Source organism: Lathamus discolor, chromosome 21, assembly GCF_037157495.1.
Source record: "Lathamus discolor isolate bLatDis1 chromosome 21, bLatDis1.hap1, whole genome shotgun sequence".
Lineage (NCBI taxonomy): Eukaryota > Metazoa > Chordata > Aves > Psittaciformes > Psittacidae > Lathamus > Lathamus discolor.
The window spans coordinates 1441429-1455595 of record NC_088904.1 but is presented as its reverse complement, the minus strand read 5'-3'; the positions used below and the strand labels follow the sequence as shown (position 1 = coordinate 1455595).

General features: G+C 45.2%; 2 protein-coding genes across 11 annotated transcripts in view; both read right to left on the bottom strand.

Moving 5' to 3' along the window:
* Nucleotides 1-1907: 1907 nt before the first annotated feature.
* On the bottom strand, nt 1908-5919 carry USE1 (unconventional SNARE in the ER 1). 2 transcript variants are annotated; one of them, XM_065699993.1, is made up of 8 exons: nt 5732-5919; nt 5494-5543; nt 5234-5312; nt 4579-4731; nt 4340-4358; nt 3584-3614; nt 3293-3455; nt 1908-2486 (listed from the first exon to the last, which is right to left on the bottom strand). In XM_065699993.1, the coding sequence occupies exons 1-8, from the start codon at nt 5831-5833 to the stop codon at nt 2304-2306; spliced, it is 780 nt and encodes a 259-aa protein (XP_065556065.1). In that variant the 5' UTR covers nt 5834-5919; the 3' UTR covers nt 1908-2303. The 2 variants fall into 2 exon arrangements, with proteins under 2 accessions (XP_065556065.1, XP_065556066.1); XM_065699994.1 differs by lacking the exon at nt 4340-4358 and having other exon boundaries at nt 4584-4731.
* A 615-nt stretch (nt 5920-6534) lies between these two features.
* The window catches only part of MYO9B (myosin IXB), a 42055-nt gene continuing 34422 nt past the window's right edge, over nt 6535-14167 (bottom strand). For 4 of the 9 annotated variants that reach the window (XM_065699596.1, XM_065699593.1, XM_065699598.1 and 1 more), the window contains 13 exons: nt 13949-14125; nt 13398-13439; nt 12738-12849; nt 12501-12571; nt 11852-12044; nt 11506-11634; nt 10997-11102; nt 10145-10276; nt 9100-9223; nt 8593-8640; nt 7965-8104; nt 7555-7682; nt 6535-7416 (listed from right to left, as the gene is read on the bottom strand). In XM_065699596.1, the coding sequence (XP_065555668.1) occupies nt 6977-7416; nt 7555-7682; nt 7965-8104; nt 8593-8640; nt 9100-9223; nt 10145-10276; nt 10997-11102; nt 11506-11634; nt 11852-12044; nt 12501-12571; nt 12738-12849; nt 13398-13439; nt 13949-14125 (1842 nt within the window). In that variant the 3' untranslated portion in view covers nt 6535-6976. The other 5 variants (XM_065699595.1, XM_065699599.1, XM_065699600.1 and 2 more) reach the window with 5 other exon arrangements.

The window sequence follows — 14167 nt, the reverse complement described above, 5'->3', positions numbered from 1 at the left end:
TCAAGCAGGGCACAAATCAGCCTACAACCCCCTGAGTGGGTAACGCTGGAACCCATTCCTGCAGCTCCTCATTTCACCTTTTGCCAACAATGAATGGCTTTAGTTTAACTCAGGGTTTTCTCCACAAGTGGAGAAAAAGAAGGGAACAAAAAAAAAAATTGGGTCCTTGAGCAAATGGCAGCTGCTCTTTATATGGAAAAGCTGTTAAAGTACTACTTACTAGTTCAGTCAAAACAAGGAGCAAAAGCTAATCCTGTGGACCACAGCTCTGGAATCCCTGCAGCACAGCTGTGAGGAGTTCAAGGCCAGAAAAGAAGTAAGAATCTCCTTAAGATGATGTATTCCATCCCCCTGCCTTACATAGGCCAGAAAAAATCCTACCCCATCATTCTTGCTTTCAAGCCTCAGGAGGACAGGTCATGTGTACTATTATTGTTTGCCAGTGTGCAATAATGCTTTCCTGGAGCACTTAAGACTGTTCTCTCATCTTACTAAAACGCTGTCCATCAGCTCTTTATTTCCAGACTCTTCTAAAGCTGTTAGTCAGCACAGTTATAATAAGCATGGTTATAAATACCTGTGTGGCAGGAAAGGTTAATTTGAAAACAAATACAGTGACTTGTTCGAATTTTCTCGCTTACACGTTTCAGTCCCCACCTTCCTTTCCAATCCAACATTACACAATCAAGCTCGCAGCAGAGTGATGGCTTGAAAACAGTGTTTCTGCTTCAATAGCCAGGCTGACACAAACAGGTTGGTGTTGTGACTATAGTTGCTCATAGCTGCTTAGACACCTTCCACTAGAGCAGCTTGCTCCAAGCCCCTGTGTCCAACCCGGCCTTGAGCACTGCCAGGGATGGGGCAGCCACAGCTTCTCTGGGCACCCTGTGCCAGCGCCTCAGCACCCTCACAGGGAAGGGCTTCTGCCTAAGAGCTCATCTCAGTCTCCCCTCTGTCAGGTTAAAGTCATTCCCCTTGGCCTGTCCCTACAGGCACTTGTAAGAAATCCCCCTCCCGATTTCCTGTATGCCCCCTTTAAAGAGTCACCAGCACACTGCCCTGCAGCACCAAAGCATAGAATCATAGACTGGCAAGGTTGGAAGAGACCTCAAGGATCATTTGGTCCAACCTTTCTACTGAGTTACCATCAAGATACTGGTGCAGTTACTGAGAGCACAGCAGGAAGAGCTTCACTGGGGTGACCATTCCCCATGAGCTGGAGCAGGACCACCAATACTGTCTCAATGGCACAAGCCTGTAAAGCTCCCTCTAAGAATACAAAGCCTTGTTGAAGAGCCCTGAACCATGCCTGTCTTCTGTTGTATAAATCAACAGTTTTGATCTGTGACTGCTGAATATTGCCCCTCACTCCCACAGCCATAAAAGATAAGTTTTTTTGGATATGTACCAAGACATCCAAAAGGGTCTGAAACAAAGCTGGACTCAGTCCCTTAAACATCAGGCTTTAAGTTGTTCCATTAAATAATCCGGATTTTAGGTACTTAAAAAAACGTCACTTATTGTAGAACGTCGGCCTTTGCCAATGGGGACAGCACCCTCGTGTGGAAAACCAAAGTCCCTGCACACCCAGCCTGGCTTGCTCTGATCAAACCAGAGTACTTGGTTGTGAGAACATTTGTGCAAACAAAAAGGAAAGCAAAGACTGCAACAGCAAGCAACTTCAGCCCTTCTACATTAAGTTTAAACTGCAGAAGACTGTAAAGTTCAAAGTCCCAAATACCCACCTGGGAGAAAGGTAAGCATGAGAATTTGTGTTACCTATTGATACTCTAAATCCGGCAGCATTCTCTTTCTGCCCCCTACAGCTGTCTCTACAAAGCGTGGTTAAATATCCTGTTGGCAGCAATGTCCCAGTTCAGTACAGAAAGCTGTAAAGACAGAAAAAGTTCTGCAACTTCAGCTGTTCCTTATATTTGACTGAGTAAATGCCTTTTAGGAGCTGTACCATTTGCTACAGCCACATTAAAAGCAGGACTGTATGGATCCACTAAAGAACTCATTAACAGCTCAACATAAATTGCCATCTTTATCCCAGTTCTCCCCTGAATAAGCAACAATATTCACAAGGTAACAAAAAATAACCAAGTATCCAAGTGTAGAAAGCCCCCCCCACAAAACCCTTCCCCAAATCCCGTAATTGAGCAAGAAAGAGATGCAAGGGTAGGCCATGCACAGCCTCTCTGAGGACAGGGTAGGTGGCAAGGACATTGACTGCTGACAGTTATCATAGCAACTGAGCTTTCCAACTGCACTTCTGGCAGTTTTAAGTAAAAAAGTAATAGTCATTTTAGTTTGGGGAAAATCCTAATGAAGAGAATCATGCCTATGAAAATAAAGCAAACTACAATTAACATTATCCATAAGAGCCAGTTGACTGATTTCTTTGCGTGCTGCTCCAGGCGGTCAGATTCATCCTTCAGCTTCTCAAAGTTCTGGTCTGCCATCCTCAGAGAATGCGACAGTGTCTGTGGAGCAAAGAGAACAAATGGTCTCTGTCGTGGTTTGAACCCAACCACAAACCTCTTTTACTCACTCCCCCCCTTCTTGCCCTCCCCCTGCTCCTGGAGGGACGGAGAGGAGAATCAAAAAGAATGCAACTCCCACGGGTTGAGATAAGAACAGTTTAGTAACTAAGGTATAACATAGATCACTACTGCTACCACCAATAATAATAATGATAAAGGAAATAACAAGAGGAAAGAATACAACACCTCAACACCAGCTGACCAATAACTCGCCCCACTCCCCCCAGCCCAGCACCGACCGATACCTCCTCCAACCCTGCAGACCCACCAGCCCTTCCGGTTCACCCCCGTTACATCCTGGGCATGACGTGCTGTGGTATGGAATATCTCTTTGGCTAGTTTGGGTCAGGTGTCCTGTCTCTGCTTCCTCCCAGCCTCCCCTCCTCCCTGGCAGAGCATGAGGCTCAGAAAGTCCTTGGCCAGACCAAACATTCGAGCAGCAACTGAAAACATCCGCATTATCACCACTGCTCCAAGGCCAAAAGATCAAAACACAGCACTGTACTAGCTCCTAAGAAGGAGAAAAATGACTGCTGCTGCTCAAAACCAGGACAGTCTCCAACCCAGATGTGAAAGTTCTGACCACTATTTCTTCCAGAGGAGGAAAGGTTCACCTCCACTACAGAAGCAGACAGGTACTGCCTCCAAGTCTCCCCCCCTTCTCATCTCACCTGGCATCAAGTTATAGGTAGAGTATTTAACATATTAGCACTTAACCTTTGGGTTAGCCCTTGCGCATGCCCTACCTGGTTATCTTGTTTTATCACGTTCTGTGCAGCCAGAGTGTTGTTTTTGAGACTACGAGCCAAACTCAGCATTTCTTCAGCTAATTTCTCCTGCATGTCCTGATGATGCTGCAACATAGCATCCAGCTCCACTGCTGACTGCTTCTCATCAGACACAAGCCCTCTGCAAGAGCATAAAGGGAAGAAATTGGGATATTAGACTTCTTTGAGGGCTGATGTCCAAAGGTGTCCCCAGACTCTGCAACTCTGACAACAATTCCTGAGCATCAGGAATGAGGAATTCTGACTTACTTCCGCTTCCTTATGTTTAACTCCTCAGAATCTGGAGAAAAAAAAAAAAGAAATAAATTTGTGTTTTAGCACGTTATAAATTCCCACGCAACCACAGGTTGAAGAAACAAGTTTTCTGTAAGGGATTTTCCAATGTCCAAACCCTACTTGGCCCTCTGCACAAGGGAACATGGATTTCAAAGGCTCACCTGCTGTCCATAGGGAAAAGCCAACGCAAAACATCAAAAGCAGGGTTGAAAGAAGAAAAACCTCAGAGGAATCATATCGCAGAGGGCCTGCTTTAAGCCCATGTGCTTCACTGTTCCCTTTCAGGACATGTTAGGTTGGCCTAGCTCCAACCACTGCAATAGTAGCTACGGAAACTGCAAATTAATTCCTACCAGTTTCCTATGTGAATAACGTGGCTGTGTATTTAGGAGGAATCAAACAACACCTACTCTAAGCTCCTAAAATCACATGGAACACCATCTACAATAAAGGTAAATTGTCCTTGCTAATTCTGTAATTAGAATGCCTGTTCCTGTATGAGTTCTAAAAAAATGGGCTCCTACAAGGCCCTGCTACTACAGTGCTAACAACACTTGGGCTTTCATCTGTCAGGGGTTGTAGTTTTGTTTGGTTTTCAAGCCTGCTGTCTTGAATTGAAGTGAGCCGCTAAATTAAAACTACATTTTGGCCAAAGTCTAGTATGTGACCCTCCTCCTTCCCTCCTTGTAAGACTCAGGTTAACTAGAGAAAACAACTGATTAAACTTACCATCTATAGCCAAGGGGTCCTCAGAGGCAAAAAGAGAAACAAAACGGAGTATTATAAAGGGACAGTGATAACAGACAGTCCTCCAGGCCTAGCGTGGTGCCTGTGCCCACTATTTAAACTATCCAAACCCGAAAAAGGTGACTCCCCACCCAGCCTGGGGCACATCTGAGGCACAGCCACCAAAAGGCAGCAGGATGCAACAAGAGACACTCTAAAGCAGCAGCAGCAGCAAAACATACTGTACCAAGCAGCTCACTCCTCATTTTGCCTGTGCAACGAGCCTTTGTTTGCAGATGAACTGTTTTGGTAGCTGGGGTTCTCTCTTTAGTTGTTGTAGGGGTGCGGCCAGGGGCCAGGAACTGATTTGCCAGAGCCTTTTCAGTTGAGGAGGGCTGCGATAGGAAGAAGCAATGAGAAGTCAATGAATAGCACATTCTGCAGCATGAGGCCACTGCAGGGAGGGGGGGAACCACAGGGATGTGGGGAGCCCTTCCCAGCTGCTGTCCACAATGAGCTCTGCCTGGACCTGCACTAACTGCAGCACAGCTTGTGTGGCATTCCAGAGCCTGATGCACGAGGTACCATCCAAACCAGAGGTCAGGCCTCAAGGACAGTACCTGCCCCTGCATCACACACCAAAGAGGCGAGAGGGATGTAGGGAAGATGTACTTTGCTTACGAAGAGGAGGAAACAAGTTTCTCCTTTCATACCACACCTCCTTTCTAACTTAAAGCTGAATCCAACCTATCCATTCACAGTTTCACAAGGACTGCTGCAAAGATTTTATGAAGAGTTACTTTGAAACGTAAAATGAAGGCGAACGTACGAACCAGGCAACAGGGTAACCATAAACGGGGACCACAGGTTTTTACAAGCCAAACTAGTCGATCTTACCAATTTTTCCGCTTCTAAAAGCCCCTTCAGGAAGTCCACTTTGCGCGAGTATTCATTCAGCAGCTCTGGGGCTGGCTTGCTATCAGCAATGAAAACAGTCACATGAAAACCAAACGTTATGAGGATTTTATATCATTCAGGCTACTTTCCCAATAAAATAAATGGAAGAAAAGCCCCTATAAATGGCTCTTAAAGAAGCGTTTTAAGAACGAGCCCACAAGAAACCCCCCCCCCCGTGCCCGGTTCAGCGCGCGGCTCACCTGCTCTGCTTCTTCAGCTCCCGGAGCATGTCCTCAAGAGCAGCCACGTACTGAGGAAGAAGAAAGCTTTTAAGCGACGACATTAAGGCGAAGTATTCTGTCTGACAGAGGCGAGCCCGCGCTTCCATCCCTCCATAGCGCTCTCTGCCTCAGCCTATTCCGAGGAGCCGAACCGCGCCGCGGCAGGAGGCCCCCCCCCCCGGCCGGGCTCCCCGCCCCGGGCCGGGCCGCACCTCACCTTCTCCAGCCGCCACTCCTCGGGGTCCCGCCGCTCCGCCGCCAGCGCCTCGCACCGGCTCAGGAGCCGCATCAGGTTCAGCTCCAGCCGCGTCGCCGCCATCGCCAAAGGCCGCTACCGGAAGCGGCCTCACAGCCACTTCCAGGCGGCGGGCGCCATCTTGGGGCGGGGCACGGGCAGCGCTGGGCGGGCGCTCAGCGGCCTCACCGGGAAGAGCTTCTGCCCCAGAGCTCATCTCAGTCTCCCCTCGGGCAGGTTCAAGCCATTCCCCTTGGCCTGTCCCTACAGGCCCTTGTCCCAAGCCCCTCTCCAGGTTCCCTGCAGCCCCTTTAAGCACTGGAGCTGCTCTCAGGTCTCCCCTTCAGGAGCCTTCTCTTCTCCAGGCTGCCCCAGCCCAGCTCTCTCAGCCTGGCTCCAGAGCAGAGCTGCTCCAGCCCTCGCAGCAGCTCCATGGCCTCCTCTGCCCTCGCTCCAGCAGCTCCACGTCCCTCTTGTGCTGCTGCCCCAGAGCTGGAGCAGGGCTGCAGGGGGGGTGTCTCCCCAGAGCGCAGCAGAGGGGCAGGATCCCCTCCCAGTGTTGGTTTCTGGGCTCAAGCACACGCTCCTGGCACACTCCAACATGGAGCAGGGCAGACGGAGCACGGATTTCACACCAGTGCCGTGGGGGGGTTAGTGCAGAGCTAAAACACTTTCTGTATGGTGGCACCTTGCCCTCAGGGGCTGCACTGCACTGATGCACTTCAAAGCTTCCTTCAGAAGAGATGGCTCATCAGACGAGACAGGCATCAATAACCTAACACGCGTACTTTTAAAAGTGCAATGTATTAATAAACGTTTTTATATGGTTTGGTCTCAGTTAAGACTATTACAACATGAACAGTTCTGTAAACCACACAGAAAGTTGTCATAAAAACATACAAAAAAAATCAAGGCAACGCACACTGACCCAAACTCACTGTTGGTCCCACTGGAGTCCGTTGTAAGGCAAATGGAAACAGGCACGGCAGCAGAGTCAGGGGACTTTTGCTGTACACTCAACCCACGTATTTTACTCACCAGTTCCACTTTCACTGCAGGGTTTTAATTTAAAAGTGAGGAGTATTCTTTTGAAACAACCTTGCTTAACCCTTACAGTACTGTCTATTTCCAGGCCACCTTCGCAGCAGCCATGTAAAACAAGGTCACAGCCTCAAAGGGTTAAAGCCAAGGCTGCAGTCGACTTCAAAGAAGTCCAGACAGCATCTTTCACTTCTCTATACAGGGAGCGTGAGAGTACGGGTCCGAAAACCTCCGTTTGACTTTCGCTGTTGGTTCGTATTCATCCAAGAGTTCCTGAGCGTGGGCCACGGCAGACCCTTGTGCAATGTACACCGAGTGGATTTGATCAGTTCGCCTCGCTGGCTGCTCCCTTCGTCTCACCGGTAGCTGAGGCTCTTCGTTAGCTGAAATCCTGCCCTGGGATTCTGTACACTTGAAAAGGCCGGGAGGGAGCTTTATATTTGCTGTTGGTATGACTGGAGTTCGACGGGGCACTTTAAGCCTGGACAGTGTTAAAGATGATCTGTGTCTTGAAGGCAGGGATGCAGAGGGAGAATTTGAAGAGGTTTGCAAAAGAGAAGGCACTTTGCAAATGTCTTTGGCAGGCTTACTGGAGCTCTGAGTATGACAGCGTAATCCAGTAACTGCTTTAAGGAAACAAAATCCGTAGATACTGAAAGCATGTAACTTGATGCAAGCAATTGTGACCAGACAGCATTTGGTCACCTGGCTTCATGTGGTGAAAGACGGAGAATAAAAAAAGCACACACTACCTTAATACTGACCTTCGGTATCCATCCGTCCTGGTCGATCTTCAAGCAGGCTCTCTGTGCTCGCTGAGGTCTCAGAGTCTACATTCTCCTCATCGGAGCCTCGCTGATCGAGCTCGGGTAACCGGTAAGTTATATCTTCCCTGCATCAAAACAGAGACTGTAGCACTCTAAAGACAGCGTCTCTGATACGAGCAACTTTGTGCAGCTCATGCTCAGAGGTAAACCTGCCTGCATGCACTCATTACATATTAATTCTCAGGGGTTTTCCTCTCAGCTACTTCTTTGTACTTTCCTTTTCCCCTTCATAAAGGCCTATAGAACAAAATTAACTGGATCATTTGGGACAAAAAATATACTGCTTTACTACCTGTATTACCTCCAAGTGCACAGGGCATGCTCTGCAGAGATAAAGGGTCACTTACTTTTCTTCTTTTATTGACTGTAAGCGATCGATGAGAATCTCCTTTTCCCGGTTATCTGCTTCAGAAACGTCCTCCTCTTCATGCAACGAGTCCAGTTCCGAGTTGCCACTGTCACTGCCTTTGACCTGTGAGCTTTTACTCTGCAAGACAAATTTACATGTAACACTTCTCGCAAGTAATAAGAAGTCTTGACTGTCTACTGTTTGCAAAGTGGAAGACAAACGGACAGGCCAAACGAAAGGCTGATGGAATTGATGGGGAGTTGTTAGTTATCCATACAAACGCCTCAAAAAGCAACAGAAATTTTCCTATTCACCTGATTCCTGGGGTTTTTTTCTCTTTAAGGATAGCAACTTAATTTGCCAGCCTCAGATTAGTTTTAGTAGTCACTTACAAGTAATATTACTACATTGAATACATGTTACATTCAGAATGTCTATGACAGAACAGGTCAGCAGCCCTGCATGCAGGCTGGGGAGAAAGTGGCACCAATACATGCAGTCTTGATTGTTTAAGAGTATTTAAAACCAAGTGACAATATACGTAGTAAGTATTTTAGTCATGCAGTAGTACCATATGGAAAAAACCACCCCAATACATGCATTCTTAACACAGGCAGTGTACATACCAGCATCCCCTCATAAGGGGAAGAAAACCCAAGTTTTACAGGCCAGAGCTAGGGAGAGATCAAGACCAAATTCACTGTATGAGGCTTCTGATCAGAGTTTGGTTTGGTTTAAATCGATACAACAAAACCGAAAGAATACACATATCTGCCCTATTAAAACACAGCATATTTTTGTCCACTATCCACCTCAGGAGTGAAGGATCTCCTTTGCCATGTAAAAGGTTCAGCAATCTTAGTTCTACTGATTGAATTATATGGAATAGATTTTGACCACTACAAGAGCAGATCCCCACCCCTGCACCCTTCATTTACCAAACAGACTACAGTGCAGCTGTATATTTAGCTCCTACCTACAGCTTTGGGTAAGTCCAAATCCATTTTTTTCTTGCAATTGATCTTTGACTTACTGAATAGGACAGACAGAACAACTAATGTATCCGTTCCCAAGAAACTGGTGAGATGCTTTCTGCTTGATGGTGTGGCTTGGTGGTTTGTTTCAACACTTACCATGTTCTGCCGAAGCAAGGAGAGGCGTCGAAAAGCGATGCTCTCGGCTGCTTCCAGCTGACTGATTTCATCCATTTTTATCTTGTACTTCCTTATCTGTTCCTTTATGAGCATCTCTACACACCTGGAGAAAAGGCCTAGAGTTTATTGAGCAGCCTCTTTCTCTAAAGGCTCTGGAGACAATGACAGCGGGATGAGATACCTCTCCAGGCTTGGGCCACACACGCACACTGATGACATGTAGTCAAAGTGTCCCAATGGCATGGGAATGGGTTGAAGAGACCAACACATAAAGCAAAACAGGACAGACTGTTGAAGACACTGGCACATGGTCTTCCTGGGATAACCAGATCCTCTCATGCTGACTGTACACAACAATGGTAAGTAAACAGATATTACCATGGCTGCTAACTGCTTCTTCTGCCCATCTTCCCTGTGCTGCCACAGAGTGGTAGATACAGAATGACCCTGCAACTGCCCTCTTCCACCTCTGTGGCCCCATGGGTCAGGTAGAAGTTACAAAAAGCTGCAGTTTTTCAAACTTTGTTTTCATTGGAGACAGAAACAAGGCCAGCCATGCAGTGAGGATGGCGAGGAGCATTCAGAGAGCCAGAACTGCTGGAGGGTGAGAGGAGATCAAAGAGGCTCAAGGACTGAACCTTCTTCAATTCAAGGAACAACACAAGAAATAATCAGGGGTTTCTAAATATGCAGCAGGCAGTTTAATTCTATAGTCTACTGTTTATTATGGCTTGTATCTCAGAAAATACGTACGATTAGTGTACAATCCCCACAAAAGATTATCTTTATGTAAAATATGAACCTGCTATGTTAGACTTAAGTCATCCTACTTTATCCTTTGTGAACTTGAGACAGGTGGAAAGACTTGGAGAAGGGCATACAAATGCACAGCACTATCAGAGCCGGAATTTACCAACTCTTAACCTAGAGTTTCTCAGCTTGATATGAATAAGCTTGTAACAAACACAAATGGCCTTCCATCATATTTCAAAGTACTACTTTGCAGCAGACTGCTAAAACTTACATGGTTGTTTTTGAAACATCTTTCATGCTGGTTAAAGGGTCAGAGGTATCAGGACAACGCAAAAGGCACGGAGCAAAAACAATGGCCAAGGCATTGGGTGACATCCGGTTGACATCTTCTATCAAAGCCACTCTGAAAGTCAATGTTCAGGGGAAAACCAAAACAAAACAGATTTTAAGCCTTGCTAGGATAGAAGCAAACTGATCAAACTTTGCCAGAGTTCCCAAACAACATGTACGGAAATCTGTGGGATACTAAGTACATAGAGCAGTCCAAAGAAGTTTTAACATTAATTCACACTTAGGTATTCAAAGTCTTCTACATCTGAGAAAGGAATAGGAGCCATCCAGGCTAAGCTAATCTGGTAACCTCTTAAAGCAACTCTGGTGATTTAATGCCTCCTCCTTAAAAATACCTTTTCTCTCAGTTCAGAAGACCACCCGGAAAATTCTCAAGTTCCTTGGATAAAAGCAGCCACTTTACCAGTACCACTTATCCCTGCTCCTAAAACTAGTGTTTGTGCAAGCATTTATAGTCCTTATGCAGTCCCTACCAAGTACACTGGCATCCTTGGTTCACTGTGTACTCATCTGTATAAATCCTAGTGTTTAGGAAAGACTCACCTAGGCTTTCAGACCTACCCTGTCTTCAGAGTTGTTCTTACCTAATTTGATACAAACACACCAGATGGTACAAGTAAGCACAAGTATCAACTTCAATTCTTTCAGTTCTAGACCAGCAGCACAATCACTACACTGACACTTTGGGGTTTAAGATTCTAGGAAGCTTCCAAGAGGCACTCAATAACATCTCACTGAGTTTCTCTCCAAATGAAGTGATTAAATTCATTACTTGACCAGATGGAAGATGAGTCGCTCCAAGGTATTATGATTTGCTTGTGGAAGCTGTTCAAGGACACTGTAAATGGCACTGAGTTGCTCCTGCTTTTCTGGTAGTTCTGCACAAAGGGAGAAAGCACAAGATGATAATTGCTGTGCAACGCCAGCGAGAGGCACTTACTGACATTGTCTCAAACACAAGAGATTAAATTCTTAGAGGTCACACTGCCATGTCATTGTTATAACTGGGTATTAAAGTAACCCTCATGGCACTGCAATTTTCCTGCTTTTTCAGAGCTGCTGTGGCGAGCAATTGTCAAGTGACCCATCAACACCCCCAGCAATATTTAGAATGCCTCAATGAGGAGATATTCCCTGAAAAGTGTTGTAAGTAAGATGTCTAAAATCATTGCTGCAAGTACACTGTAAGGAAACTCTTTTGCCAGCATGAGCACCTTTAAAGTTTATTTCTCAAGGGCATGCTAAAGAGAAAACACTGCTTTGAACAGTTCTAAGACCTACCTACAGCTCGGAGGAAGTCATTGTACTGGGCAGATGTCATCAGGGGATCTGGTAACTCCCGGAGCCATTGTTTAAGGACGCCCGTGATAGTGTGAATAGGGTAATTCTCCAGTTTCACTGAGTTTGGATCTGAAAAGAAAAGGCTTTATTTAGAGCAGTTCATTCCTCTGATGTACAGAATAGGAACCCCAAAGTAGTAAGATAAGAAATAGTAAGATCCAAGTGGCGATTTGGAAGCAAAAAAACCAGTCTGCTGATAGTGACTTATATGTATTAAGCAGCTCTTTCCATCCAAATGGCAGGGAAAACTGCAAGGAAGTCAAAAGGGCAGACAACATTGCCTGACCTGCTTGCAGCAACTGTTTCAGCTCCTTCATTCGATTTGCTGATCCTGATTTCCTGTAAATGCCTTCTGTGTAGAGGCCGTGCATCTCCACGTACTCCAGCAACTTCTCCATGACAATGGGGACTGAATTTCTCTCACTGGTCAGGGAACTCACACACACTCCAAAATGACGTGGTTCTGTGTCCTGTTCGTTCTGCAATTGATACAGGTCAAGCATTGTGAATACCTGTTCCCAAGCTAGAAAATTCCATTGCTTCATGCTATAATTAGCTTATGCTTCCAGAAACAAAAGCCAAGTGTTTTATCCTAGCTGGCTACAAGCCTTTGATCACAAGGCAGATTTCCTGAGCTGCAGCAATGAAGAAGCACTGTAGTACACACAGAAGTATTTCTTTAACAGTTTTGTCCAACACAGCACACACATTCTAAGCAGAAGTTCCCAAATTAGCTCAAGTATCACCTTTAGAAGAGTGTTCTGTTGCTGCAGCTGCAGGGCCTGCCTCTATGTGCAGACAGAGAAGGGAACTGTTTAAGCAATTTTTAGTCAGTGCCTGGACATTCACCGTTCATTTGCTGAAGAAAAAAAGGCAGCATTTTGCATGTATCACTTATGGTATCACAGTTGGCATCCCAGATCTACAGTTCTTACCTTTTTTCCACAGGATGTACAGCTGCTCTGGATTTTGGACACGCATTTCTTGTGACAAGTCAACTTGCAAGCTAGAGGAAGAAGCAATTGTTACAAGCCTTCCAAATCACATTAGAGTATCTTGTTTTAACTTACTATATAAGCTGCATCTACTGCTCACTCATCTGTACCAGGCAGTTACAAACAATCTGCACATATTGGCAACTAAGTGACACTAGATGAAGTGTTTTAACTTACCACTGCAGAGGCAGGCCTTTTCCATGGGCCAGATGTAGGATGAGCAGTGCTCACACGATTGCCGTATGTTCACTTGGTAGTTTGTGAATACGTGGCCACAGTGTTCCACAATCTGGTGGGAGACGGGAAGGAACTCATGGACTTCTTTGCCTTTTAAAATTATTATTATTCATTTTAATCTATCCCACCTTATATTTTCCACCTTTATTTTATAATTACAGCTGATGGCTTTGACTTGAAAACTACATTTCACCTTATCTTACGGCAGTTGGGTTTGCTGGATTATTTTGTGATAGGTTTCCTGCCTTGGTTAAGTGTAATACCTTCATCAGTGCAATACCGTAGTATCAGCTCTAGTTTATTATTAAGATTTAGTAGTGTATTCCTTTAAACAGTTCAGAGACTGAGAAAGCCAGTAGGTTCAAAGAGATGCTTTGGACAAGGAAGGAAATGCTTGAGTAGCACTTGTTATTGCTTAAGCAAGATCTTTGATTTATGGAAACCAGTTTTGCATTATGTCACATCTTCATGAAAAGAGGCAAGTAATTTAGCATGCAAAATAAACAGAACTTCAGTACAACATCAAGCTCTTCCAAGAGTGTTTTTCTCTGTTCTGAGTGCAGCTGAGGCCTTAGATTATTACAAAAAGAAAGTACTCACTGCACGATCTTGTTTTCGTTTCTTCTTCTGGGCCTTGGTTTGCTGCAGTGGAACACAGAGCTGGCATTAGCCTTTGAAATTCATACATTCCATTCCTACTTTTTCCTATTCAGTTTCCCAGACGCTACTTCACCTCCAGATATTTGAGACACTATACATAGATATATGTATATAAGTATATACTTATATAGTGCAGCTTGGTATGAGGGCTGTCTGAGCCCAGTGTCAGCTTCCTAAAAATCACCTGAGCTCACTGCATGATGACAAAGCAATTCCATCCCCAAAAACTTCAGAGAACTCCTAACTTTTCAAAGAAAATGCACAAACACTTTAAGAGTCTGGAAATATTAAGACTAAATCAAACAATGAACAAGTCCAAGAGGTGTATCAGCATTCAGAATGTGTTATGCACATGATTCGCATACAGAAGGCGTTTCTCAGTTAATGAAGAATGCGATGGAAAAGGTTTCTGAGGTAACAGATGTTCCTTATCCTAGGAGAGTAACATTGTTTGCTCATCCCATAAGCCAGTAACAGAGTAAGTTTTATACCTTGGGCTGCTCAGATTCTTCTTTTTTGTTATATCCTCTGATGAATTCATCCAGAAGGGACTGGAAAAGATTCAAAACTAGCTTGACTTCTTTCTCTTCCCTTTTTTTGGCCAGATTTGTAACTAGAAGCTGGTAATTTTCCATTAGATCTTTGTAGCCAACATGGATTTGCCCATTCTAGAGAAGGAAAACAATGTTATTCGGAAGACAGTCTTCTTT